The 24,650-nt window shown below is 49.0% G+C and overlaps 1 protein-coding gene across 1 annotated transcript in view; it reads left to right on the forward strand.

Moving 5' to 3' along the window:
- The window catches only part of GABRA3 (gamma-aminobutyric acid type A receptor subunit alpha3), a 61,307-nt gene extending 36,889 nt beyond the window's left edge, over positions 1 to 24,418 (forward strand). Inside the window, exons 5-9 of the mRNA XM_054214484.1 lie at positions 7,043 to 7,125; positions 10,868 to 11,011; positions 12,655 to 12,807; positions 15,426 to 15,637; positions 23,826 to 24,418. Coding sequence (XP_054070459.1) covers positions 7,043 to 7,125; positions 10,868 to 11,011; positions 12,655 to 12,807; positions 15,426 to 15,637; positions 23,826 to 24,155 — 922 coding nt within the window. The 3' untranslated portion in view covers positions 24,156 to 24,418. The remainder of the gene's footprint in view (positions 1 to 7,042; positions 7,126 to 10,867; positions 11,012 to 12,654; positions 12,808 to 15,425; positions 15,638 to 23,825) is intronic.
- The last annotated feature ends 232 nt before the right edge of the window (positions 24,419 to 24,650 follow it).

Consider the following 24,650-nt stretch of genomic DNA (forward strand, 5'->3'; position numbering starts at 1 on the left):
CTCTGCTGATGCGCAATTAGAGGCATGTCTCTTGCTATTTATCCTGCTGTGAAAGCCAACTTCTCTTAGTCAAGGCTTACACTTATAGATGAAGTTGCTCTGGTGGAACAGCAACTCTGACACAAGCATCCAGCAAAATTACACCTGTGTGACAATATTTATAGCTCCTGGAGAGAGCCTCTTTATCACTGACCTGGGCTTCAAGGAGTCGCGCACCAGCAACAGTCCGGAGATTTCCTTTAGTCACGGCACAGCCTCCACGCAGATCGGTGCAACGTCACGGTGCCAACATCTGATCGCCGACTCGGGCCATGGCACCTGGGTGACAAGGTGGCCTTTGCGGCCGCAGCACAAAATTGCATTTCTCTGTTCCCCTCCTTCTGGCTGCTGAGGGAGGGACAGGATGACTGATCCCTCTGTCTCTTCCCTGCTACTCCGGCTGCTTTAGAGGGCACGGGGAACATGGTTTTATTATGTCGCCCTGCCTCTGCAGTCTGGTTTGTGAAGCTCCTACAAGATCCAAGTAGTTCACAAAAGCCCAGCTAGGGCCTCAAAGCTCTGGTGTCAGAGCGGAGTACAACAAACTGGGAATTGTGATTTACATAAGGTACGGACAAAAAAAAAACTCAGCTGCTGCAGCAATCTCTGGTTGTACTTGCCGCCTTCAATTGTGTGGGGCACATAGATAACGTTCTGGTTCTTCCTGGCCTTGAAGCATATGAAAATAGTGGAAGCTTAATGCTCTGCCGATGGGATTCGACTTTGTGAATCCGGGCTTTAAAGAGCCCTCCTGCTCTTCGCAGGGACTGTCAGAGTGGCGTGTCGAGGCTTTGTGGTTATTGTCAGAGTGTTTCCCAGACAATAAGTGCTCAAGTTATGCGCTTAAAGGATGTTTTCTTTAACTGCCAGGCTGACGCATTCAGCTGCGTGCCCAAAGACTTTGCCTCGGGAGCCCGTATTGCTAAAGACAACGTGAAGTCCTTAGTGGCAGCGCACGAGCACTTAGGAAGGAGGACTGGTGAACGCCTGGTGAGGCAGAGGCAGAACAGGAGGGAAAGCTGAGTACGAAGGCACCCAGGGCACGTGCAGTCCTACCGGGGCCATTGAACCCCAAATAACAAGTCGTGTACCTACTGCAGCATGTTCAGGGGCTTGAGCTTCCCAGGCTGCTTCTTGAAATCACAGAGCTTCGCAGTGTCTCTCCCATCAAAGGCTTTGGGTTGCCTTTGCTGCCTGTTTTTGCTTTTAACCCCTGGGCAACTTGTGAGAGCTGTAGGCTGGAGCTTGCAGAACCCTTCCACACGACGGAGGTGCAACCATCGCTCTCCTTTCTGCAAGAGCAGCAGCTGGGACATCCCAGCACCAGCTCCTCCGGGCAGTATGGTCTGGCAGCTCTTTGGCTGCATCCCACATCAGGGCTGATCTTCAACAACAGCGTAAATGGACCAAGCAGACCAAAGCTAGACTGCTAAACACAAAAGCAGATGAATAGACGAGATGAGATTGCACTGCCTGCTTTTCCCTGCCTTACAGATTCCAGAGTGGATCCAAAGGCAGAAATGATCTGTTTTCCAGGCTTGGTTTTGTGCAGGCAGACTTTTGTAAGGAAGCTGTCCCAGGAGGGAGAAATCTTCAGAGATCACCTTATCTCGCTGCATTTCTGCCACCATGGCCTGAAATATCCAGGGGCTGGGGGAGGATGCAAAGTGAATTCAGCGCTTTCAGATCCAGCCCAAGGATCCTGGAAGCAATTTGGCTTTCAAGCTCAAACCCCAGCAATTAAACCTAACCTAGATTCTCACACAGCCTGAACCGTAAACACTTATTCGGCCTGACTGTGGTTATTAATGAATCTTCTGGAGGAGAAATCAGGACAAAACTCAAGCAATATCCCTGGCATAAACAAAGTCGGTTCTTCTGTGCAGGGTGCTGTCATGTTTTTGTACCACACGTACACCAAGGGATTATTACATTTGCGTCCCAGAAATTGGACTGAGACTCTCGCTCATCCTGCAGCACCACGACGCAGGTAACGACAGGGGCTCTAATGACACATCAAAGGCTTCGCTAAGCTCCCGGTAACCATGAGAACGAAGCTGAAGTGGTTTGTTGTACCGTCAGCCCTGGGAGAGGTATGTTTAGCCTGATTCACGCTTCTTGCCATTGTGTTGAGCAGTTCAAAGGACTTCCTGTGACTTTAAAGAGAAAAACATGGTTTCTTTCCTGGATGTTCCACTTTTGGTGCCATTGTGCCAGCAAAGTGAAGAGAAAACATGAGGAGTTTGGGGTTTGATTCCAAGACAGTTCTGCATAAGTTATTGCTAGCGCCTGGGACAGATGAGCTGAAGGGTACAACAGCTGGATTATGTGATTGCTGGCAGCTTGTCTATTTTTCACGTGCTGTTTAGGCTTTATAATGACATTTTCAGGGCTCAAATGTCAGGACCTGAACAGGCCATCAGAGCCGTGAAGCAAACCCCTGTGGCGAGCCGGCCATAAGCTCCCTTGCACAGGGTAAGGGGCAAAGATGAGAATTTCTGCAACAGGCTCTTTTACCCAAATGCTGCAGAGCAGTGGTAATTGTCTGGGAAGTGAGATACATTCCTCTTAGTTTGACATCTTGACGTTTCATTAGGCAAAGCATATGGTGCTGAGGAGTCCTTCGCCAGCAACAGGAGGTGATGGGGAAGGCCAGCGGCAGGGGGGGACAGGGAAGAGCGGAAGGGGAATGTGGGCACTCTCCTGAGCGGTGATTGATTCTGCAGCTCGCCTAAATACCTCTGCTAATTAGCACGCTGAAAGATGAGTGTGTGCAAGAGAGGCTGCAGGCTGGGGGGGGTGAGAGATGGCTGAGGGATGAGGGGGGTGGCAGGGGACGAGCAGCAGTGCGTGCGCTCTGTTTGTGGGGAGAGCATCTCGGGAGCACCCCGGCATGTGCGGGGGGCAAAGCGAAGAGGTTTGAGGCAAGGGAGAACACCTGGGGCGGGGGGGGAATGCCTGTATTGCTTCCCCCTTCAGCAGGGACGCTGGCTGCCTTCGTGTGTTATCTGGGAACGTGCTGACTGCTGGCTGGCTGAAGCTGCTCAACCAGGCTCGTCTCGCGGGAATGAGGTGGCGTTTTCTTTTTTATTTTATTTCAGGAGACTTAAAAGCTCCTTCAGTTGTAGGTAGAAAGTGGCAGATCAGGTTGCTTTTGCAGTGGTTTGTTGGGGGATTTATTGTGGTGTTGTTTTCTGGCTCGGCTAATAAAACACGCTTTAGATTTCAAATGTGATTGCCGCATTTCCACACACCTACAGAGTCATCCAGCATCCATATAAAGTTGTCTCCTTCCCTTGACAACACTCGCTTTTGTTGGCCATGGCCTGGGGAGGGCAGGAGGGTATGGCCAAGGCCAGCTTGTGCCCAGCTGGTCTCTGCTGCCATCCTGGCCCCTTCTGAGGCTCTTTCTGGCTGCTGCAAATGTCACTCAACCACCAGATCCACAATCTGCAGTGCTTTGAGTCGTTCAGCCTTATTCGTGGTGGCTGTTGATCACTGCCAAGACTTGCAAACAGTACAGTGGATGAAAAAGGCCTTTCTGTTTTTTTGGGGGGAGTTCTGGATACATCAGAAGGAAAGCACTGGTCAGAGGAGAGGTCTTTTGGAAAAGACGACTTCGGGAACACCCAGCGAAGAGCCTTTTGAAAAAATAAAGTAATTAGTGAAGCCAACTAAGGAATAGGAAGGTGAAAAGGAAAAGTCTTGTGTGGTCTGCTGAGAGAGACAGTGGAAATGCATTAACTTTTCCTTTACACAAGTTACAGTGACAAATATTAGAAGCAAAAAGTCCACTGCAGTTGGAAAGGACACAGAAAGAACTGAATGGTAGGATCCATGAGGACATGCTTGACAAGCTTGCCAACCATGAAGCTCCCCAAGTGAATTTTGAGCTGACAGAAGAAAGCACATAAGGAACAGAACAGGAGGAGCGAGGCTGTTGAGTCCACACCTTGCTGCCGGGTCTTCATACCCGCTTCTTGAAATCCTAATCTTCATCCAGATTACAAAAGAGACACATCAGAGCAAATGAGCAATTTGTTCGTGGTAGCCTTTGAGTGTCCAGGAGAAAATCGTTCCAACGACGTGCTTGTAGGCTTGTCTTAAAATCACTTTCTGTCTCTCCATTAACTTCAACGAGTCTTGGTTGAAGTCCTAAAGATTAGGTCATCTTCTCTCTCGTGTAGAACAGGTACGTTCAGTCCAGAGGTGAAGAAGAGATCAGCAAATCAGAAAGAGTGATTTGTTTCCAAGGAAGTTACATTGGCCACACAGTGGTTCTTGGGTTGGCTGAGGAAGCCAAGCTGGGGCCAGGCATAATGCAAGCAGGACGGTCATCATCACCTCTTTGTCAGTAGAATGATTACTACAGGACATTGTGGTCACTATCCACGTACGTGGATTCCGAAAGGATTGGCAGACTCAGAGTAGAAAAGGTCTTTGGTCTCTCAGTCACCTGGACACAGCCTCTGAATCATCAAAGCCATAAACCACCGGCTACTGGGAGACAAGAGCAAGGGGTGGTTTGCACTGAATCCACCCAGGTTTTGTGCTTCTCTATAAGTATCCACTGGCCTCCTCTACCAGAGGTGGAGTCAGCCTGCATAGACCCAATAAACCCGCTGTGATGAACCTGGCCAGAGTATGGAGTGTTGCATCGGCAACGGTTGGGCTGTGAGCCCTTGGGTCCCAACAGTGAATGGTGACTCAACAGCCAGCCCCTCAGGGCTTCGGTGCAAGCAGTCCCCATGGGGCTGCTGGGGACCATGTCCTGCCGATGCTGAGTAGCTAAGAGCTGTTTTATCAGGATCAAGCCTGTCCTGATTGTGGGAATTGCTTTTATAGGGTTTTTTCCCCACTGTGGAGTAGGTCCTGGGGCACAGTGGGGCGGATGAGCCCAGTGGAGGCAGGACAGTGGTACCTGGCACTGAAAAACCGCAGAAATAAATATGTGCCGCTGTTCCATTAAGGAGCAGGGAGGTACCACTGAAACACTGCGGGGCTGGGTTCAGAAGGTTTACAGGAAAATCATTGCTTTCCTTTGATAGCTCGTGCGAGAATAAGGCATAGACTCCCCCAGGGTGTGATCTGCTCTGCAGCGCTGTGACCCCAGTGACCACTGCAAAGGGGTCGCGTGCCTCACCTCCCAGACATTCCCAAACGCTGGGTTCACTGGGATTTAAACCCCTGCTGTGGGTGCTGCAGGGGCTCCGGGTCGCTCAGAAGGGTTTTGGCCACCCAGCCCTGCCCCATCAAAGTTACGGCATCTTCCAGCTCTGCTCCTCCGCTTCTTCATTTAATGCCTCTGCCCGTCTCTCGTGGGGATGCCAGCTTTCCTAAACCCTCAAAAAGAAGCAGATGAGGCTGGACGTGGGTCTGAAACTGCGAGGTTCATTTCCTCACCTGGCAGAGCAAAATTCACAGCCGGCGGAGAGTTTCCAGCGCAGCTGACACGGAGCAGCTGTGCAGGAATTTGCTGCTGCTCCATCCCTCGCTGGCGCTGGTGTCCGCCGTTCACAGCACCATCTGCCGCCTGCAGCCACCATCGCTGCAGCCTCGGAGATGCATCCCCTGCCACCTCCAAGCCACCGTGATTCTGCTTTGTTTTCCCCACAGGGGTTTTTAGACCAATTTGTGAAGTGCTTGGTTTTGTCCACCAAATTTTTTTTATGCCAAGTTCAAAACCCAGTCCTTGTGGTAGTTTGGTTTTTTTGGTTTGCTTTTTTTTTTTTTTGTAGAATCATTTATGGCTTGTCCACTTGAAAGAAATAATCTTTTTTTTTTCTTTCCTTTCTTTTTTTTTTTCTTTGTTCCTTTTAGCAAACAAAATCTGAGCCCTTTATTTTCTTCAGGGTTTGTTTTACATCTGACTAAACCTCAATATTTTCTGTGAAGAGTAACTTACCTCAGTGTTTTTCCAGCTGGAGGAAAATACCTCAATAGAAGCAATCCGCTGTGCTTCTTGACCCGAGTTTTCCACAAGCCACCTTCAGCCCTAGGTCTGTGCGCTTGCCCTTTGCATCCACCTGTTCCTCCTGTCATGGTTTATTTGTTATTTTGCCAAGCCATCAGAAACGAGTCCTTTTTTCTACAAATGGTTTCTTCAGAGAAGATTGTATTAGACGTCTCCTGGGAAGCCGCCTGTCCTGGCTCCCCCTCCTCGGCTGCAGGCTTTGCAGTACTTCAGGAAGGAACACGAGCTTAGAGCTACCTTTTTTAGAGCCTTTTTTAAGGGATCCTTTTATGCCTGGCCCCATGTTCTGCAGCACACTGCTTCTACGATTGTGCCTCTCTCACAAAACCGCTTCCTGACGAGGTATCCCGCTGGGATTTGGTGGATGCGTACAGCTCGCAAGTTGTCCTGCGCTCCCCCAAACCAGCTCCAGGACACGCAGTTGTGCCCCTGCCCACAGCATCCTCTGCAGCGCCAGCAGCGAGGGAAGAGCCGGGGAGGTGGGTCGAGGTGCCCCACATGCACAGGGCTCTGTGGTTCCCTGGTGCAGCACCTGCAACTTCATGGCTCTGACTGGCTTTGTTCGGCAAGCCCAGTAGCACTGTGGCTTCCTGAACAATCTGCCAGCCCTCGGCTCCTTCCAGACCAGCGGGAAGAACAGGCCGCGTTGCCTGGAAGCCCCTTCCCTCTGCTTTCCGGCATGGTCCATGAGATGTCCCCTGGCCCCAGGTATTAATGAGCTCTTTGTGCACAATGCATAAGCAAAGAGAAGTCCTGGGCTTTGGCAGATTTTTCTGATCGCACTGAGTGGATAAAGACGAACTCAGTCAACAGGGTTGAGTTTATACAATGGGGAAGGTGGCCAGATCCGTGTCCCTGCTGCTCTCTCCACAGCTGATGGCCGTCTGCCCAGAGACCCAGAGGTTAGTGACCACATTGTGGCCTTTGTCGCGTTTGATGCATGCAGGGCAAGGACGCGGTGGCAGAAGGGCCAGGTGGGAGCCTCCGCAGCCGTGTGTTTCTGATCATGCCCTGTGTTTTGTCTTGTAGGCTAACGATTCATGCAGAGTGCCCCATGCACCTGGAGGACTTCCCAATGGATGTGCATGCTTGCCCGCTGAAATTCGGGAGCTGTAAGTACCCTGCTCAGCCTCTGCAAGGAGGTGGGGACAGAGATAAAGAACAGTCCTTTGTGTGGCTATTGTTTTACACTATTTTAGTAATAGCGTTATTAATTATTGCTGATGATAACGTGACCAAATTTTGCTTCTGGTATGTCGCACATACAATTCCTACCATCATCAGAGGCGGGCAGCAAACAGATCTGTGGTGAATTCGGGCTCACAGGATGGGATAGACACCTATGGTTTTGCTGTAGGTTTATCAGGGAAGCGAGAAGAGCAGCTTCCCATTGCCCTCCCTGCCTTCGGTGGGCAGTGCTGCCTCTTCAGCGCTGCCTCAGCAGGGTCCGCATTGATGGAAAACTCAGAGATGCTTTTCCTTCGTCACAAGGTGACCCTGGGGGGACAGATTTGGGAAGACCGCAGTGGTGTCGGCTGCTAGGTGTCCTGTCCAGCTTCCCCGTGTCACCCCTGCCGCTCTGGGGAGAGGCTGAGGTTTCTGGTTGCTCTGGCTCCATGCTCCAATGGAGCTTACAGACCCCTTGCTCCTCTTCTGTCTGTCAGGCAGGCTGCTCTCAAGTAAAAGGCTTGGGAATTCTGGGAATCTCAGTCCCAATGCCCAAGGTTTAGGGAAGATTTGCAGACTGCTGGTGAGTTGAAAGCTGCTCCCAGTCTCCCAGGCTTGCAGCTGCTCATCTGCCTGGGCTTCCCTGTCCCTGCCTAGGAACAAATTTCCTCTTCTCTCCTGTATGCAAGTTAAATTTGTTTTGGTTTCATTCCTAAAATGAGTGGGAACCACATTCCAAGCCACTGGTTCATCATGACATGGAAATAAATTTCCAAGTCCCGCTCTGCCTGGCGTCTCCTCCAGGTCCAACAAACCGAGCGCCGCTCTGGGTCTCTGTTTGTGTTCGATGGAAGAGTTACCCACCTGCAACTAAAGGACAAGCCCTCACCAGTAATCTCCCTTTTGGACCCTAAGAAAACAGCGAAATCACAACCTTTCTAAATGGATACTTCCTTCGCCTAGCTATTTGGGAGTTAACTAAGGAGAAAGCTGAAAAGTTTGACTGGCATCAGAAGAAATCATGTTTATCATGTGCATCTGCTCCTCTGCCTCACGCCAAAATGCATCCATGAAACCGGATTATTCAAAACTACTGAAATGAAGTTATTTCTTAGGCAGCACCTAATTAAATGTAGAACTCATTGCCACAAGACATCACTAAGGCCAGTAAGTAAAATAGCAAGCCTTAGAGGAGGATGAATTATTAATGTTAATTGACCTTGTGAGGAGGGATATAAAATCTCATACCTCCGGCCTAAACTCTGGGATTATTACAAGACTTGCAGGAAGGCAGATTACTCCACATCTAATTGCTTATAATGTTTCTTGGTGAGGAAAAGAGATAAATGTGCATATTTTTGCTGGAACACCCTTTGGGGGTGTTCTGGGTGTTTTTACTGATTTGGCCTCTGAATGATGAGAGTTTTGACACAAGCAGCTCAGAGAGCTGCCCCTGATTAACATTAGTACAGCTCTTCCTAAAGCAGCCGTCCGCGCAGCATCTGAGCTCACCTCTCCTGTGTTGGAGGGGGATTAAACTGGCGTTTGCACCAAAAAGCCATTGACAGCTGGAAGCTGCTCATTTGCAAGAAGCTTGGAGTGGGTCAAAGTTGTAAGTAGAAGGACAATGCCAGGGCCAGACACGTGCTGTCCAAAAGATAGCCAAATTTGCCTCAGTGACCACCTCCCAGTGATCCCCCCCCGGAGTCTGAATGGCTCATCGGTGGCCTCCTGTCCCTCTGTCGCCATGGCAGGCACCCAAAGAGGGAAGGCAGAGAGCTTGCAGGAGAAGTAAGGGCATTTCAGGCATTTCAGATAGCTTCAGCTGCCCACCTGCATCATTCCTTGGACCAAGAGCAGTGAAGGTGATGACTTTACCTGTCACCATGTTCCCTAGAAGATGGATGTACGCAGCAGAGGACAACTGTTTCTAAGCCAATCATAGGGCATTCGTACGGCAGCTGTCTCAGACTAGGCTAGCAGGAGATGTTGCTGAAGTTACCAGCTCCACTAAGTGTCAAAGAGCTGACCTTGTTTGGGTTGGAGTAGACCGCATTGCAAGTGAGGCATTGAGCATAACCAAAAAACCTTCATGGCATTTAATGTGTTCCAAGCATCCATGCCATGCCTACATGACACCAGATGTGCTTCTGTCCCAGACAACCGGATATATAGACCGCCGTCATTTCAGGGTTGATGGCAATCAAACTGTGGGCAAGTTTCCTTTGTGGACTGAGTGGCTGTGGGTGAACCGTGACTGCTAGAGCAGAAGGTGCTGCCCATCGAGGCGGAAGAGCATTGGCAGAGCTGTACGAAGCTAAGCCTGGAGGAGGATGGAGGTCTTCAGAAGCATGTTGAGAGCTGGAAGGAGGGGTTGGAAAAGCAGAGTGTTGCACATCGGATGAGAGGTGCCAGCGCGCGTCAGAAGTGCTTAGGCGGCACGCTTGCATGCTGAGAAACACTGGCTGATCATCAAAACTGCTCCCCGACTTTGCACAGCACCTGCTTAGAGTTTAACAGGTTTGCCAAAACCTACAGTGCAGGGATAACAGCGGTCGTTTTAAAAAGATTAGAGAAATCTGGTTGTTTCAGGACAGAATCTTCCACAAAGTGGGAGCTGAGACATTTCTGTAGTAGACCTGCCCCCTTGCTTGACCTGACCCCAGCCGAAGAATTCCTTAATGTCTTCATAGGAGGAGCTGGTGGTAAAAATTAATTAAAAACTTGGTTTAGTGGACTTTCTTCTTGCCTAACAAACCGGTGCAGAGTGGGTATGGACAGGAAACTTGGGCATTATGGGGAGGAGTAGCTTCTAGCAGTGTCTGGAGAGACTCAGTTTGTAGGTACCATAGGACTGGCAAAGCCAAGAGCATGCGGGAAAGGGAGTGGCTATGAGGACAAGCAGGGGTTTGGTCACAAAGGCTTGTGAAGGTGATGTGTGTGTTAGGGAGAGGTGTTTGTGGACGGGGAGTTGGGCAGGTGAGATAGAGGGGGGAACTTGCAAGCCCCTGGAAGGATGTCCCGGCCCTGAGCCCAGCGCTCCTCCATGCGGCGGCCCAGCGGCACTTGCCTGCTGTGTCTCTTGCGATGCGCGGGCCGGCTTTTCTCAGCGCTGCCCTCCCTCGCTGCCTGGTGGATTGGCCTGGAAGGCTGGCAAACACAGGGTCACGCAGGGAAAAAAGCACCTTGGTGGGAGGGCACACTACCTCCAAAGCCGAGATGCTTGCAGAGGGTTGCTTCCGAGTGAGGGTAAAGATTTTTAACTTTTTCTCCTTAACCTAAAATTCAACGCATTCAGCCTTTCTCGCCAGCTGCTCCCAGCATGACTCTCCTGGTCCCTGGCATGGCAGGGCTGTGGCCGTCCTGCTGGCCCAGCAGCCTGCTGGTCTGGACGCCTTCCTCTCTCGTCTCTGCTTGGAGCCAGCTCTTGCAGAGTCAGCACGTCAAGGGGACGGCGTGTCTCTCAACGACAGTGCTCTGCCCCCTCTTCCAGCTTCCTTCCCCAGCTCCCTTTTGCTCATTTGATTTAACAGTTGCTGAACTGCCTTGGTCTCTGTCCATGCTTGGCTGTGCTCAGCCATGTGGCTCTGAGGAATGCGCAGCAGAGATTAATTTGTCTACGGGCTAATTTTGGTGTATTTTAGGTCAGGCAGAAGCGTAAACCTCATTCTTCTTTCTCCTCTGCAGATGCCTACACTAAGACGGAGGTGATCTACACCTGGACACTGGGGAAGGATAAATCAGTGGAAGTCGCGAAGGGTGGTTCTCGCCTGAACCAGTATGACCTGCTGGGCCACGTTGTTGGGACAGAGATGGTTCGATCCAGCACAGGTACTTGTGGGACCACGGTGCAATGCGTGGGCTGAGCACGCTGGCAGACGAGAGGGACCCATGGGCTTTGAATGTCACGATTTGGCATAACTATAGAGGCAGTACCTGTGGGCAGTGAGCGTCACAGTGCTTCCCAAGCCATGTGCTGCTGGGGACATCTGGAGCAGTCAACAAGAGGCAGTAAGGGGTTTAGCTTTTAACGGTTTCCACCGAAAGGGCCTTAATTGCCCACCCCCTCTAGAAAACTGATTTCAAGCATCTAAAAATGATCTGTTGTGTAGAAAATTCGCCCCACCTTGCCCAGCTAGTTCTTGGTACTGTGGGTTTATTTGTCTTGGATCCCTCTCCGGTCCCTCAGGAGAACATTGCGGGCAGGGGAGGCGAACGCAACCTAATGTTTAGTGTGATTTTCACTGCATCTGCTTACACAAATATTATCATAGCTAATAGAAGATTATCCCAAACAAATGTTTCCTCTGATTAATGACCAATATTAATCATCTTTCTCTCCCATCTGCTGCTCCTCCCTTCCCCTCTGAATCCAGGTACTGATAGCTTCTGTTATCTCATGTGTGTCTCATCTTTCTTTTTTTCTTTTCCCTTTTTTTTTTTCTTTTTTTCTTCTCTATGCACCAGTAGTTCTCTCATTTGAGGATATTTCCTCTCTGGTGCACTTGATTTTAATAGTGTCTGTCTGTAACAACTCATATCACCTCCCTTGGGGAGATGTGGGGAGTCCAGGGAACTAAATGTCATAATATCTGGCCCATCTCTCTACTTAAGTTGTAGTAAAATGTACAGATGAATAACCTGAAGTGGCAAGAAAGCTGCTAAAGGCTCCTGCGTGTAATGATTTAGCAGAGCCACGCTCACAACAAAAAGGCACAATGATCCAACAAAATATCCAGAGCTTTGAGTGGAGGAATAGGGCATTGAGGGAAAACAGGGACAGCTGTTTCTTTGGTTTACAGCCTAGACCTTTAACGGCAGAATTTACCCTGATTATTGAGACAGTTACAGTGAGGAAAGGTGGGATATTTTCAGGATTGTCCGAGAAAATAAAATCCTTTGTCCTGAAATCCTATGGTTAGGGTCTGGATTAGGATTACTGTGAGGATTAAGGGATTTTACCCACAATGTGGCTCCCTGGTCTGGAGCAGAAAAGGGATGGGAGCTGGGTTGGAAGAGACCCCCCCCAGAGCTGTCTTGTGCCTGGGGTGGAACAGGGAAAGCCCTATTGCCTCGTTGTTTATTGGCATTGATTTGCCTTTGTCCCACAACCATTTTGTAGTGAATTAAGGAAGTTTCCAGAGAAGCGTTTTGACAAATGCTGCGTGGAGGTCACCCAGGCTACACTGGGGCGTGCAGTTGTGTGTGCACGTGCAGGACGTGCAAAGTCGGTGCCGGCAGCGCACTGCAGCACCCATCCCTCCATCGCACGGCCGTTGGGGAGGTCTGCCCTACTGCCAGATACCAGGGCATGCCAGCCAGCCACAGTATGACACATACGCTGCAATTTCATCTAAGAACTTGAAAGTTTGTTCAGGACAGATCTATAGTGGTCTAGAGATGGATTGGTGGTCAGCCAGCCCCATCCTGGAAAGCACTGGCAGCTCAGCATCTCCAACCGGCTGTCTCTGCAGGAGAGTATGTCGTCATGACCACACACTTCCACCTCAAGAGGAAGATCGGGTACTTTGTGATCCAGACCTACCTACCCTGCATTATGACGGTCATCCTGTCCCAGGTCTCCTTCTGGCTTAACAGGGAGTCTGTTCCTGCCCGAACGGTTTTTGGTGAGTCTGCGAGCATGAGGGAATGCTCTCAGGTCGGGGGAGAAAAGCACCGTAAATGATGGGAAATAGATGGAGCATCAGAGCTGGTCTTCTCCAGGCCTTGACCGGCATCAGTGAAGCTGCTGGCCGTTACCCAGAGTAGTTCTCAGTGTCTTCCCAGTGCCCCTGCTTCCACTGAATCACTGCAAAAATTCTTCTGTCCATGTTTCTGCTACAAGCCAAGCCATAAATATTAACAGTAATCAAGGTATTGATCATCTAATTATATGCATTTGGCTGTGTCTGCTTATCTATATTGGCTTTTGAGTTGAGGAGACGATAGGTACATGGGGAAGCATTTAAAGCTCTGCCTTTGAAATTGCTAACGTCCCCCTGGTTAGAGCTCCACATAGCAAGTTCCTGGGCTGAGGCAGTATAACTGCACGGTAAATATATTGTTATTATTTTCTTCACCTGGTTTCAGATCCTCTCTCCAAGGCAAAGGGTCAGGCTGGCACGGCACATGTATTAATAGCTTTTACAAACATTTAATAACAGAACGGCTTTGTGCTTTCCTGCCAAGACCTTTCGTTCAGGATCTACACGCACACCCTCACAGACCAGGTGTGATGCTGCAGGATTGTATTTCCTGGAAACGACAGTGCCCAGCAGACACCGCTTAACAGAGAGTGTATTGAACAAAAGTCACCACGCAGAGAGGGGATGTAAGGTACCACCTGCTCGTGTTTTTGAGCAAGACAGAAAGCAGTGTGGTTTCAAAGATCATGAAGCATTTTCTCTTTAGCAAGAATCATGATAGAAATACTCCCACAAACCCAGCAAGGCTGATGTCCTCCTTACTGGACACTTTCCACAGGCCCGGACCTTGTTCCCGTGCTGTGGACTGGAAGGGGATGCAGGGAGGGTCACGGGTGGTTCTGCACCCTCCTAAACGAACTGGAAGGGGATCGTTGTGGGGTTTGTGTTCACTGGGGCTTGTGAAACGTAGGTCGTGAACATGCTTTAAAATTTACAGTTGACCCCAGCTTCTCCCCCTTAGCACCGTGTTGCCCTCCCTTCTCCGGTGATGCAGGTCCCACAGCGATCCCCAGGGTCGAGTGCAACTGTGGGGAACTGGGCAGTTAGTATGACCAAACTGGTTTGTGCAATCCAGGCTGCAAGAGCTGTGTTGAACAGTGATAACAGTGAAGAAGAGGGAATACAGCCCCTTAGTGGTGTTTTCATCCAGCAGAATGGAAAAGGGGGAGCTCAGACAGAAATCATGTGGAAAATAGGACCATCTCAGGCATAGAGAGAGCCATCGATGAGCTTTCCTCACTCATCTGTAAATCATTTACAAGTAAACCCCACAGAGTGCACACCTGGACCCCATATCTGTCCATGGCCCAGGTGGGCTCTTCCATCTGCATCCGTTCTGGAGTGTCTCTGCGCCCCTGGCACTGGGGACAAGCCATTCTCTGAGGATACTTGATTCCCTCCTATGGTTATCCTGAGATTTGCAATTAGACAAGTTTCCTCGAGTAGCAGCTCAGATTGAGCAGGAAAGGGCTGGCTGAAAAATTAAAACCTACTTTTGTGAAAAATGTCTTTGCTCCCAAATTGCCTTGCTTTCCTATTAAGAAAATAATGAGAACTCCAATTGTTTAAATTGTTTATTCCCTTTTTTTGCCCCTCAGAAAGTATTGTCAACAATATTATTAAAACTCTTCAATTACCAGGAGTATGGCTTAAGGGAAGTGAAAATTAGTCAATATTTTTATAATGCTTTTAATGCATTTTTAATTGAAAAGCACATTATTGGGGGAAATGGATAGCAATGGTTGCTTGCTTTAATGAAAAAAGCTTTAAAAGGCATTTTGCAACAGATCATTTTTTTAAAATAAATCATAGTGACACTCATTCTGGCAGCCTGGGCCACTGATGGGTGCCTGGCCATGCCAGCAGGACCCAGGATCCCAAGTGTCCACCCATGCAGGTCACAAGAAACCATTTCCAAAATGTTGACAGAACCACATTGGATGAGTGGCCAGTTTCTGGTCCTCCATGAAGGTCTCAACCCTCTAGCTGTCCTTTTTACTGTTGTTTTATTATTTTTACTTTATTGCAAAAGCAACCAGAAGCTTCTCCATGGCATATTTTACATGAGGGAGCTGGGTCTATCATCACACAACTTACCCTGCGAGCAGATGAGGAATTGAATGCGGGTGCCTACCTGTGAGCTAGGACTCTTTTATAGTGAGCAGAGATCTAGTCGGTGGAGTTTGGGGAAGATTAATCTCATCCTAATGCAGATGTTTGCCATTGGTTATATGAATTGGAGATATTCAAAACTGAACCAGAGAAGTCCCTGAGCAACCTGAAGTTGGCCCCGATTCAAGCAGGGGTTGGACAAGCTGACTTCACTTTCAACCTGGACTGTTCCATTATTCTATGAATTGCACCATGGATTTGTGCTGGGTAAGACTTCCTTAATTCCAATGGGAACGTGGGCCACATGGCTTAGAGGATGGCTCCCAAATTTACATGATGGAAATGCCAGCTGTGGGGTTTGAGGAGTAATTGGGCGGGTACGAGTGTATGGTCTCACACCGTCGTCGTCTCCTGCTGTGTTTCCACAGGTGTCACCACCGTCCTCACCATGACTACACTAAGCATCAGCGCAAGAAACTCGTTACCTAAAGTGGCGTACGCGACGGCCATGGACTGGTTCATAGCCGTCTGTTATGCCTTTGTGTTTTCTGCGCTGATCGAATTTGCCACCGTCAACTACTTCACCAAGCGCAGCTGGGCTTGGGATGGCAAGAAGGTGCTGGAGGCCCAAGAGATGAAGGTCAGCCCTGTGGCCAAGGCCAGGGAGGAGGGGGCGGTGAAGAAATGCTGCACGAGAGAGCTGCGCTGGGGCCAGGAGTGGGTAACATGCAGCTCCACAGCACTTCGGGAGGCTGGATGCTACTTACTGGGGTCCCCAGCTCAGGTCTCAACTGGAGCAGTTCTTGAGGGCGGAGGGAGGAAGGGCTTGGAGGGCTGGTTGTTGTGCTTAGCTGGAGAAAAACACCCAGGCATGACCATTCGCTTTTCCCTCTGTCCTTCTGTACGACCATTTGCCGGTAGAAACGTGAATGTGTGCATGTTTTGGTCTTGTTCCGCTGGTGGTCTCCTCTCTCCTTTCTTCTCCCTCCAACCCGTAAATGCCCCGCTCCATGTTGCTAGCATGGCACGCAAACCCAGATATGCCACGGATGCCAGCATGGCCAAGGCAGATGGTCCCTCTCTGCTGTGTCCCCTGCGGCTGGTATCCCTGACTGTAGGTCTGCCCCGGCATGGGCAAGCGTGGTGCAGCGATGGGGAGGTCCACAGCTGCCGGCAGCTCCTGCTTTGTGAGTTCGGGCCAAGAGGGTGGGTGGGAAGCAAGCAATCAGAAACGGCAACTGGCAGTAAATTAGTGCCTGGCATTACCCACGTTTTCCCTTCTCGCTTGGGATCAGCCTCTCCGGCAGCTTCCTTCCTGACAGCCACCGCTACCCCTGCTCGTGTCCCCTCCCTCCCGACTGATTTAATCTCGGTTGCACGGAGAAATCACTTACTGTAGCCTGCCGCTCCTTGTTTATATTTATTGAATCAATTTGAAAATCAGCTTTGTCCTTGTTCTTGGTTCTGGAGCTTTTATATTTTACTCCTTTGCATTTTAATGTGTTGTTTAAAATTGTTGTGGGTCTATATGCAAATACCTGGCAGAATTGCCGTAACTTTTGGAAAGATAACGGCCAGTCATCTCTCTGGTATGGAGGTCAAAGCAGGAGACCAGAGACCTTATGGAGAACCGCAGCCGTCACTGAGTGTTGAATGCCTCTCTTGTGTTTCTTGGACTCTCTCTATCTGTTTGCTTTTGCAGCTGTGGTCTGAGCAACAGACTCATGGCAGAAAGGCTCCCGAGGAGGCCAGTTGATGGTCTTCCACTTCCATCGTGAACAATAATGCTAATCTGGCCTCTAGAGATGAGAGAAGCCTTTCCTGGGTCATTGGCTTGAGCAAAGGATCAGAACAGGTCCTCAAAGCAACCGTGTCCCTTTCAGGGATGGGCAAATCAGCACAAAGTCAGGATTCACACGGCCTTGGGCAATTATGTGAACTGGGCACAGCGAAAAAAGCAGCAAAGGCTCAAAAGCTTCACTTCGTCATAGAAGCAGCGTGCTCCTTAATTTATTCATTGACCCAGCACTGCAAGACTAACAGTGCTGAAACAATAGGGTCAGAGCACGCAGAGTGTTTGCGCACGTGGCAATCAAACAAGAAAACAAAGCAGGACCAGGAATGTTTCACTCTCCTTGTGAGTTTGCTGCAAATTGGTATTAGGCTGGAGAATCAGGAAGGACTCCAAATTTGTGGATGTTTTTTCAAGCCAAGCCTGATCTTTATTTTAGAAGGCTAACCCCTTCCTGGTCCCTGCAGCTCAGAGAGCTCCCTGAAGACTGATGGGCTTTCAGGGATCTTGGGAATATGATGTGTCACCATATTTGCCTTTTGTCTTTATTCCATTGAATATTTCCAAGCAGTGAATTTGCTACGCAATGAAGGTGCCTCGTTGGCTCAGTTTCAGCCTTTAATTAGCTCTTCTTGAAACAATTGACAAGGCAGGTGGTTGAAACCACAAAAGAAGCAGGAGGCAGAAGAATAACTATTGGCATTTTAAAGTATTTGTACCAGGAGTGAAACTACCAGTGACAAGCCCAGGCTGAGCCCTGCTCTCTGGAGAGCCTTCCCCCCAGCCAAAAAGAATGCTCTTTACTGATGTGATGGAAAGGATCCTCACTCCAGGTTTGATTGTTTCCTTGCATGAACATGAAAAAAAATAAATCAATATGCATCAGCCCTTCCCTCACCTCAAATGTAGGCAGCAGCAATGCTTCCCATCGCATTTGAAAGAAATCATTACCGTGTGAAAGCTGCTGGTTGCTGACAGGCACTCCCAGCGTGTTCGCTCTCTCAGGGCTGGTTCCAGTCTTTGTTTCTCCCCTTCAGCCAACCCAATGGTTTAGACGGGAAAAGAGCATTTTTTCAGGTAGAATCTAACTTGATGGGCTGATCTTAGTGAATCGCTGATGTCTGCATCATAAATGATCATGATGATGTTCTGGCTATAGCCACAATTGGGTTCTGGTTCTAGCTGGAAGCTGCTCTGCAGTTCTCCTCTAGTGAAAGGCAGGCAGATATCCCCCTAGATGTCACCAAAAACTCCCTTTAGCGTGCACTCTGGTAAGATTTGACTAATGCTCCTCGGACCCAAATTTTTTCCAAGCCTTTCCTGCCTGCCACCAGTAATCACTAATTGTGGATGAAGGATTTCCTCTCTTTTTGTATGGCAGAGTGGCTGCAACCAACCTAGAGGTGCAGATCGAATTGGAGAGAAGTGTCTGGATCCAATATGGAAAACTTGTTAGTAAAGATGATTTAAAAAAAAAAAACATCATCAGGAGGAAGGTGGGAAATGGCTGTAGTTGGGGAGGAGTGAGAGGCCAAAGAGATTGAAAGATGAGTGGTTTCGGTAGCCCGCAAAGCTCCCTGTCTTCAAGATACTCAAAATATCTTGTTAAAAGGATCCACTTCAGGACAGGAAGGGCTGTGTCTGAACAGAGTGAGATCCATTGCATCCCATTCATCCCAACCATAGGGATAGCCACCTCTGGAGCCAACAAGGTCGCTTCCTGAGCGGCTGTTACAGTGAGGGTACGGAGAGACAACCATTAATGGTGACTTCGCCACTGGGAAACTCATGAACTCTGCAAGGATGACATTTACTGGGGAGTTACCTGCAAAAAAGTGTTGTCTGTTCCTCAGGATGGAAGGTGTTTTGGAAGACACTTACTTAAACCCACTTCCACCTGCAACACAATGTCTATGCATAAAATCTGACTTAGCTCGTATCTGTGCTTGCATGACATTGCCCTCCAATCCTGAGTGGCAAGAAGACGCAACACAAACAAGCAGCTGCAGTCAGACACATGAGAACAAAGAACACACTTTGTATGGAGGAGGAGTCCTGGATCTTTATCCTTCTCATCCTTAAGACAGGATCCCGTAGTGGTGAGAAGGTTAGGTCCAGGCTCTTTATGTACTTTTCACATGTCTTTACACTTAGAAAAAGGCATCAAAAAGTATCCTCCAATCCCTCTGTTGATATGATCATCATGGTTTTCTGTCTTGTAGTTTGGAAGTGATGGACATGCTCACCATTCACACTAGGTGCCTTTTCCCCTGACCGGCTAAAGCCTTTTTGTCTGACCTGCTCTTCACCAACTCTGAAGTTTTCCCCTTGATCCAGGTCACTTAGGAATCATTCCTCTCTCTCCTTTGTTTCTTTCCATTTGTGGCATCTTTGTTTCAATCCCCTCCTTGCCGACAGAGAGGAACTAGAACCAACCTTGGCAGGCCACCATTTTCAACCAGTTTGAAGTCTTACACACTCACAGCGTGGTTCAGACCCATCTCTTTTTTTTTCTGCCTCACTATTGTAAATATGTTTTTGTTGGGACTTTCCCTTGCTCTGCAGCCCATGTGTCCTCCGTCCTACAGCACTTGCAATCCCCTGTAGCTCTCCATAGCACTGCGGGTGATTTATGTTCTCAGCATCTTCACTAGAGTCCATGTATCATTCTTTGACAACATTTCACCCTCTTTCTGTCAACACTGTCTGCGTGGTGTGTTGGGCTGATTATTGACTCCATCCAACTTCTGAGTCTTTACCTGGTGATCCAGGGAGCATAAGACCATTGGGCCCTGTCCCACATAATCTGAATGAAGAGATACTACAAGCAAGATATGGACGTGCTGGAACGTGTCCAGAGAAGGGCCATGAGGATGATCAGAGGGCTGGAGCACCTCTCCTGTGAGGACAGAGTGAGAGAGTTGGGGTTGTTCAGCCTGGAGAAAAGAAGGCTCTGAGGAGACCTTATAGTGGCCTACCAGTATCTTAAGGGGGCCTACAAGAAAGCTGGTGAGGGACTTTTTAGGATGTCGGGTAATGGTAGGACTAGAGGGAATGGATTAAAACTAGAGATGGGTCGATTCAGACTGGATGTTAGGAAGAAGTTCTTCACCATGAGGGTGGTGAGACACTGGAACAGGTTGCCCTGTGGTGGAGAAGTGGTGGAAGCCCCATCCCTGGAAGTTTTTAAGGCCAGGCTGGATGGGGCTCTGAGCAACCTGATCTAGTGGGAGGTGTTTTGTCTTTAAGGTCCCTTCCAACCCTAACAGTTCTGCAATTCTATGGGAGGGATGAGTGATGCCAAAGGTTACACCAGCAGCTGACAAGAACCTGGCATTGCCGTAGCCTGCTTGTTAATGCAAGATTGCTTTGTTTGGAGCCTTTGGCTCTGCTCAGGGTACAGGCGTCCCAGTGTAAAACACTTTGCTTCTATTCTCTGATAGGATCAAGTCTCTGGCACGCTGCAGAGGGGAACTTTGGCTGGCATGAGGAAGGAGTGACGTTTGCTGGAACAGGAACTGCAGTTGCTGGGCTTTGAATTCTAGGATACAAGTATGTCAGAGACTAGAGCTGCTTGGAGGTCGTTAAAGCGACTTTTCCCTAGAATGGCAAGTGGCTGATACCTTGCATTTCTCAAGTGCTGCAGATATTGATGATGGTGACCTTCAGAGTGGCCTCTCAGAGGGATACTGCGTCCAACCCAAATTTCTAGCCAAGGAGCAGGTGCAGAGAACTAAATTTCCAGCAGATTATAGGCAGAACCAGTAGTTTCCATAATTTAGAGGTTCAGCCATTAGTTTCTCAACAGAGAGGCTTGAAGACAAGAAAATTTAACAAAAACGCTGTTATTTTCCAGTATGTGTGTGGTGGAAGAACTTGTCAGACTGCAATATCCAGGGAACATATTTATCTCTAGACTAGCTTTCACAGCTTTTCCCTCAGGAGAGCGGCACAGAGACAGCTTTCTGCAGTGGTTCAGCCTCCCTGTGCCCAAAGAGGGCTATAATTGTAGATGTTTTAAATCGGACAAGTTTTCAAAGCGAATGTGGGGTTTCCTCCTGTTTTTCCACTCTTCTCTTCTGTTTCAGTAGGACTCCTCGCAGATAAAGGTGCAGGGGGAAGGCTGGGGGCTACTTTGCAGCTGACAGCAATGAGCACGTTTTTGCTTTGGTTGGTTGTCAAAATCTCGCCTGAAACACTTAGGGGTAAAGCACAGCCCGGTAAACTTCAGGCTGAACGTTTTTTTTCTGACGTCTCAGGAGCAGAGCACACCCAGGGCACGTGCCTCGGCGTAGGCAGCGTGTGCTCTGGGCGCTTCCCAAAGGCTACCCAGGCTCCCAGCTGTGACCAGGGCAGAAGACTCCATAGGCAGCTGGGAAAAGGCTCCCCAGCCTCTGCCCTACCTGAACAGCCTGATCTGAGGTCCAGAGAAGCCCAAGTTGATGCCTGGGGGCTCTGGCCCACACTAATAAGAGCAGCAGCTTGCTATCACCACACACAGCGTCCACATTTACCCGACTTTCCTCCGTTTCAGCCTGCTGGTTTCAGGTGCCTTTGGCCAGGCATCATCTCGGGTCCACTTTCCAAGCTCTGGGGGCAGAAAAGCTAGCCAGGCTGAAAGCGTCCTGTCACTTGTAGTCATCTTATCCCTGTTACAAATCACGTGGCTGATTAAGACTAAAATAATCACAGGGCACTTCAAATTACATTCTGCGAACAACAATCTGTTTTTCATTTCATTACTGATTATTAATTATTGTATTACCTCCTGTAGCTGTGTTAATAAGTAATCATACTTAAGCATATTTAAATGTTTTAAAAGGTGAAACGTCTTTAGTCCTTTATTTGCTTCTTGTCAGCTCTTTAGCAGGAAAAGTTCACCTCCTGTGCAGGGGGTACAAGTTAACATGGCTCTAATGATTGCAGAAATCAGCTGCTCAGTTAATCATTAAAGAACAGAACACCCTCGCCCATAAAAGACTATGAATATGGTCTGATCGGTGGTTTGGTCTGATGGGGAGTCTGAAGACATTTAAACCTCCTTCTAATAGCAAGTTAATTTCTGTAATTGCTGGCATTATTACGAAGCTGCGGGCCTGGTTATGATGTTATTGGAGCGGGGTTTAAAAGACGGCACAGAAGCCTGCTTTTAGTGTCCCTCTGAAAAATCACTGTGGAAAATTCATTTCCTAAGGTAACCAGAAATATCCATGGTAATTGTGGATACATTTAAAATGGAAGTACAGCATGAAAGCTAAAGCCCTTGGAGTATCTCTGAAGAGCAGACTGGGCGAATCTGGCCTTTCCAGCTTCCAGTGCTGCCCAGTGATGGTGTCTGCTATCCATTCCCAGGCTAGTGTGGGGAGACAAACAGGTCCTGCTGGCTGCATGCTCTCCCCTTCTCCTGACGGCCACTTTGTACATGTTCCCTCACACGTACGTCCAAGACTGTGCCAAGAACCCCTGGGAAATGCCTGGATGAGCCTTACCTTGTGTTGCAGTTGCTTTTGAATAGAAAAGTCACAACTTGTTCTGAGTTTAGATATCAGATTCTCACCATGAGTCATCGCTGGGTCTAGTGCTGCCTCTTGGTGTAATTACAGCGGACACCATATGGAGTACCTGAGCGCTGGGACGTGTAGGGTGCCTGATGTCTGCATATGGATAGATGTCATTCAGTTGGCTTCTCCTGGTAGACCCGGATTGCTTTATACGATATGGTCTACAGTGCAGCTGGCCTCAGGTCCCTGACAGCAACAGAAGATCCCCAGAGTTGGGCCAACACCTGCCATGACTTCCTAGCTCTGTTTTCCTGTCCACTCATCTTCATTAACGTCTGAACCGTGTGTCTTCGGCATCTTCCATCATCCTTCAGTACATCATGTCTGACACATAAGTGCCTCTTTTTCCATTTGCTATGCAAGCTCTCCTCCTTTCAACCAAGGACAGCGTGGCTGTCCCTGGAGCCTCGTGGGAGAGATGCACTTATCTCCCTTGATTTGCAGAGACCCGTAGATATGAAGGCAAGAGGAAAGGCTTCCCTCTGCCCTATAGTGCCATGTTGAGGAATCCTGAAATCCAGGGTTAGTGCAAATGCCTCCTATCTATTCTGTTTCTTACCTGGGTCAGTCACGAGGTGCTCGAAAGGGTCCCAGAGGCATTTTGGACATCATGATGTTAAATTGCGAGGCGTTCCTGTGAAGTATTCAGCGGACTGAGGCAGTGGGTGATATGGTCTCGTAGTATGGCGCAAAAACATTGCGATGCTGTCACCCACATTCTTAAAGCCACTGGCTTTCTGCTACAAAAAGAAAAGAACTATAATCCTCTGTGATGTCTCCTCCTCTCACCTGACCCAGGAAGCAGGCCAGCAAAGCAGAAAATCAAGTTCCTCCCCCAGGATGACCACAAAGGGTGTCCTTCTTTTCTAAAGACTACATTCCTGCATCATCTCTCCATGGCTGAACCTCACGTGCAAGAGAGGACACTGCCCAGTTGAGAGAGAAATCAAGGAGTCTGTATAGTTTGAGCCTGCATTCACTTATACTGACCTGGCAATACGCAAGATAGACCTGGCAGCACTCGGCCAGTCAAGGAGTCAGCTGTCTGGGGCAGCTACTGCTCGAGTGCAGCTGCACACACCTTTTTATACCACTGCTGTGATCTAAGGGGCTGCAAGGAGGCTACAAACCCAGCTATGTGGCTTCAGTTGTTTTACTTGCAGCAGGACCTAGCTGCCAGGACCTCTTTGTGCCACGTGCTGCATGCTAGGCTTACACCAAGTAGCTGATCCACCCTAGTCCAGCACGTCCTTATGATCCAGCAGCCCCTCAAGTGGCAGATGTCATGGGTTCTGGCCATCTTCTCACCACATCTTCCTTCCCGTCCACAATGTCTTCTTCTTGGTCTCTTGCTCCTCACACCCTTTTCCATCTTCTCATCCGGGCAAGCAGGTAAACTCGGAGAGCAAAATGTTCTCCATGCAGTTCTACAATCGCTTCATCTCTATTATGTTTTTTTCTTCCACCTTCCCTAGAAAAAAGAGCCGGTGGCACTAGCGAAGAAAACCAACAACACCTACAACATTGTTGGCACCACATATGCCCTCAACATTGCCAAGGACCCTGGCCTGCCCACCATCTCCAAGAGTGCTGCTGCCACTGCTACTGCCACCAACGTACCCCCCAAGATGCCCCGCATAGAGGAGAAGCTCCCAGAGAGTAAGAAGACATACAACAGCGTCAGCAAGGTAGACAAGATGTCCCGCATCGTCTTTCCAGTCCTCTTTGCCATTTTCAACTTAGTCTACTGGGCCACATACGTAAACCGGGAGTCAGCTATCAAGGGAATGATCCCCAAACAATAAAACCAGTCACACAAACCTTCCATCAGTGAGCACCATCCAGGCAGGAATTCTCCAGGGCTTTCTTCTTTCCCGTTTTGTTTGATTATTACTGTTCATTTGATATTACTATTCTTACTATTAGATTGTTATTTTATAATGTAAACAAAACTGTGATTTTAATTTAATCCCGTATACTTTAGTTTTATTTTACTTTGTCTCTGATGATGAAAGGAAAAGAAAAAAAAGAAGGATCATAACAAGTTGTGCCTCTAACATCGTGAGTCTGATGTCCACCATCTGTCTGAGTCACCCTGTGCTTCCATCTCTCCTCCTCCACCTCCTGCCGTTCCCACGGTCTGCATGCTACTGCCATTCCACGCTCCGCTCTGCTGGGGGCTGCTGCTGCAGTCCGCCCCCCTCCTCCTCTTCTGCGATGGGCTGCCCTAGCATGGTGGATGCTCCTGGTGGCCTGGGCTCAAGGATGTGGAGGTCTCCCGAGTCGGTCAGTCAGTCAGT

This window comes from Rissa tridactyla, chromosome 9 (assembly GCF_028500815.1).
Source record: "Rissa tridactyla isolate bRisTri1 chromosome 9, bRisTri1.patW.cur.20221130, whole genome shotgun sequence".
Lineage (NCBI taxonomy): Eukaryota > Metazoa > Chordata > Aves > Charadriiformes > Laridae > Rissa > Rissa tridactyla.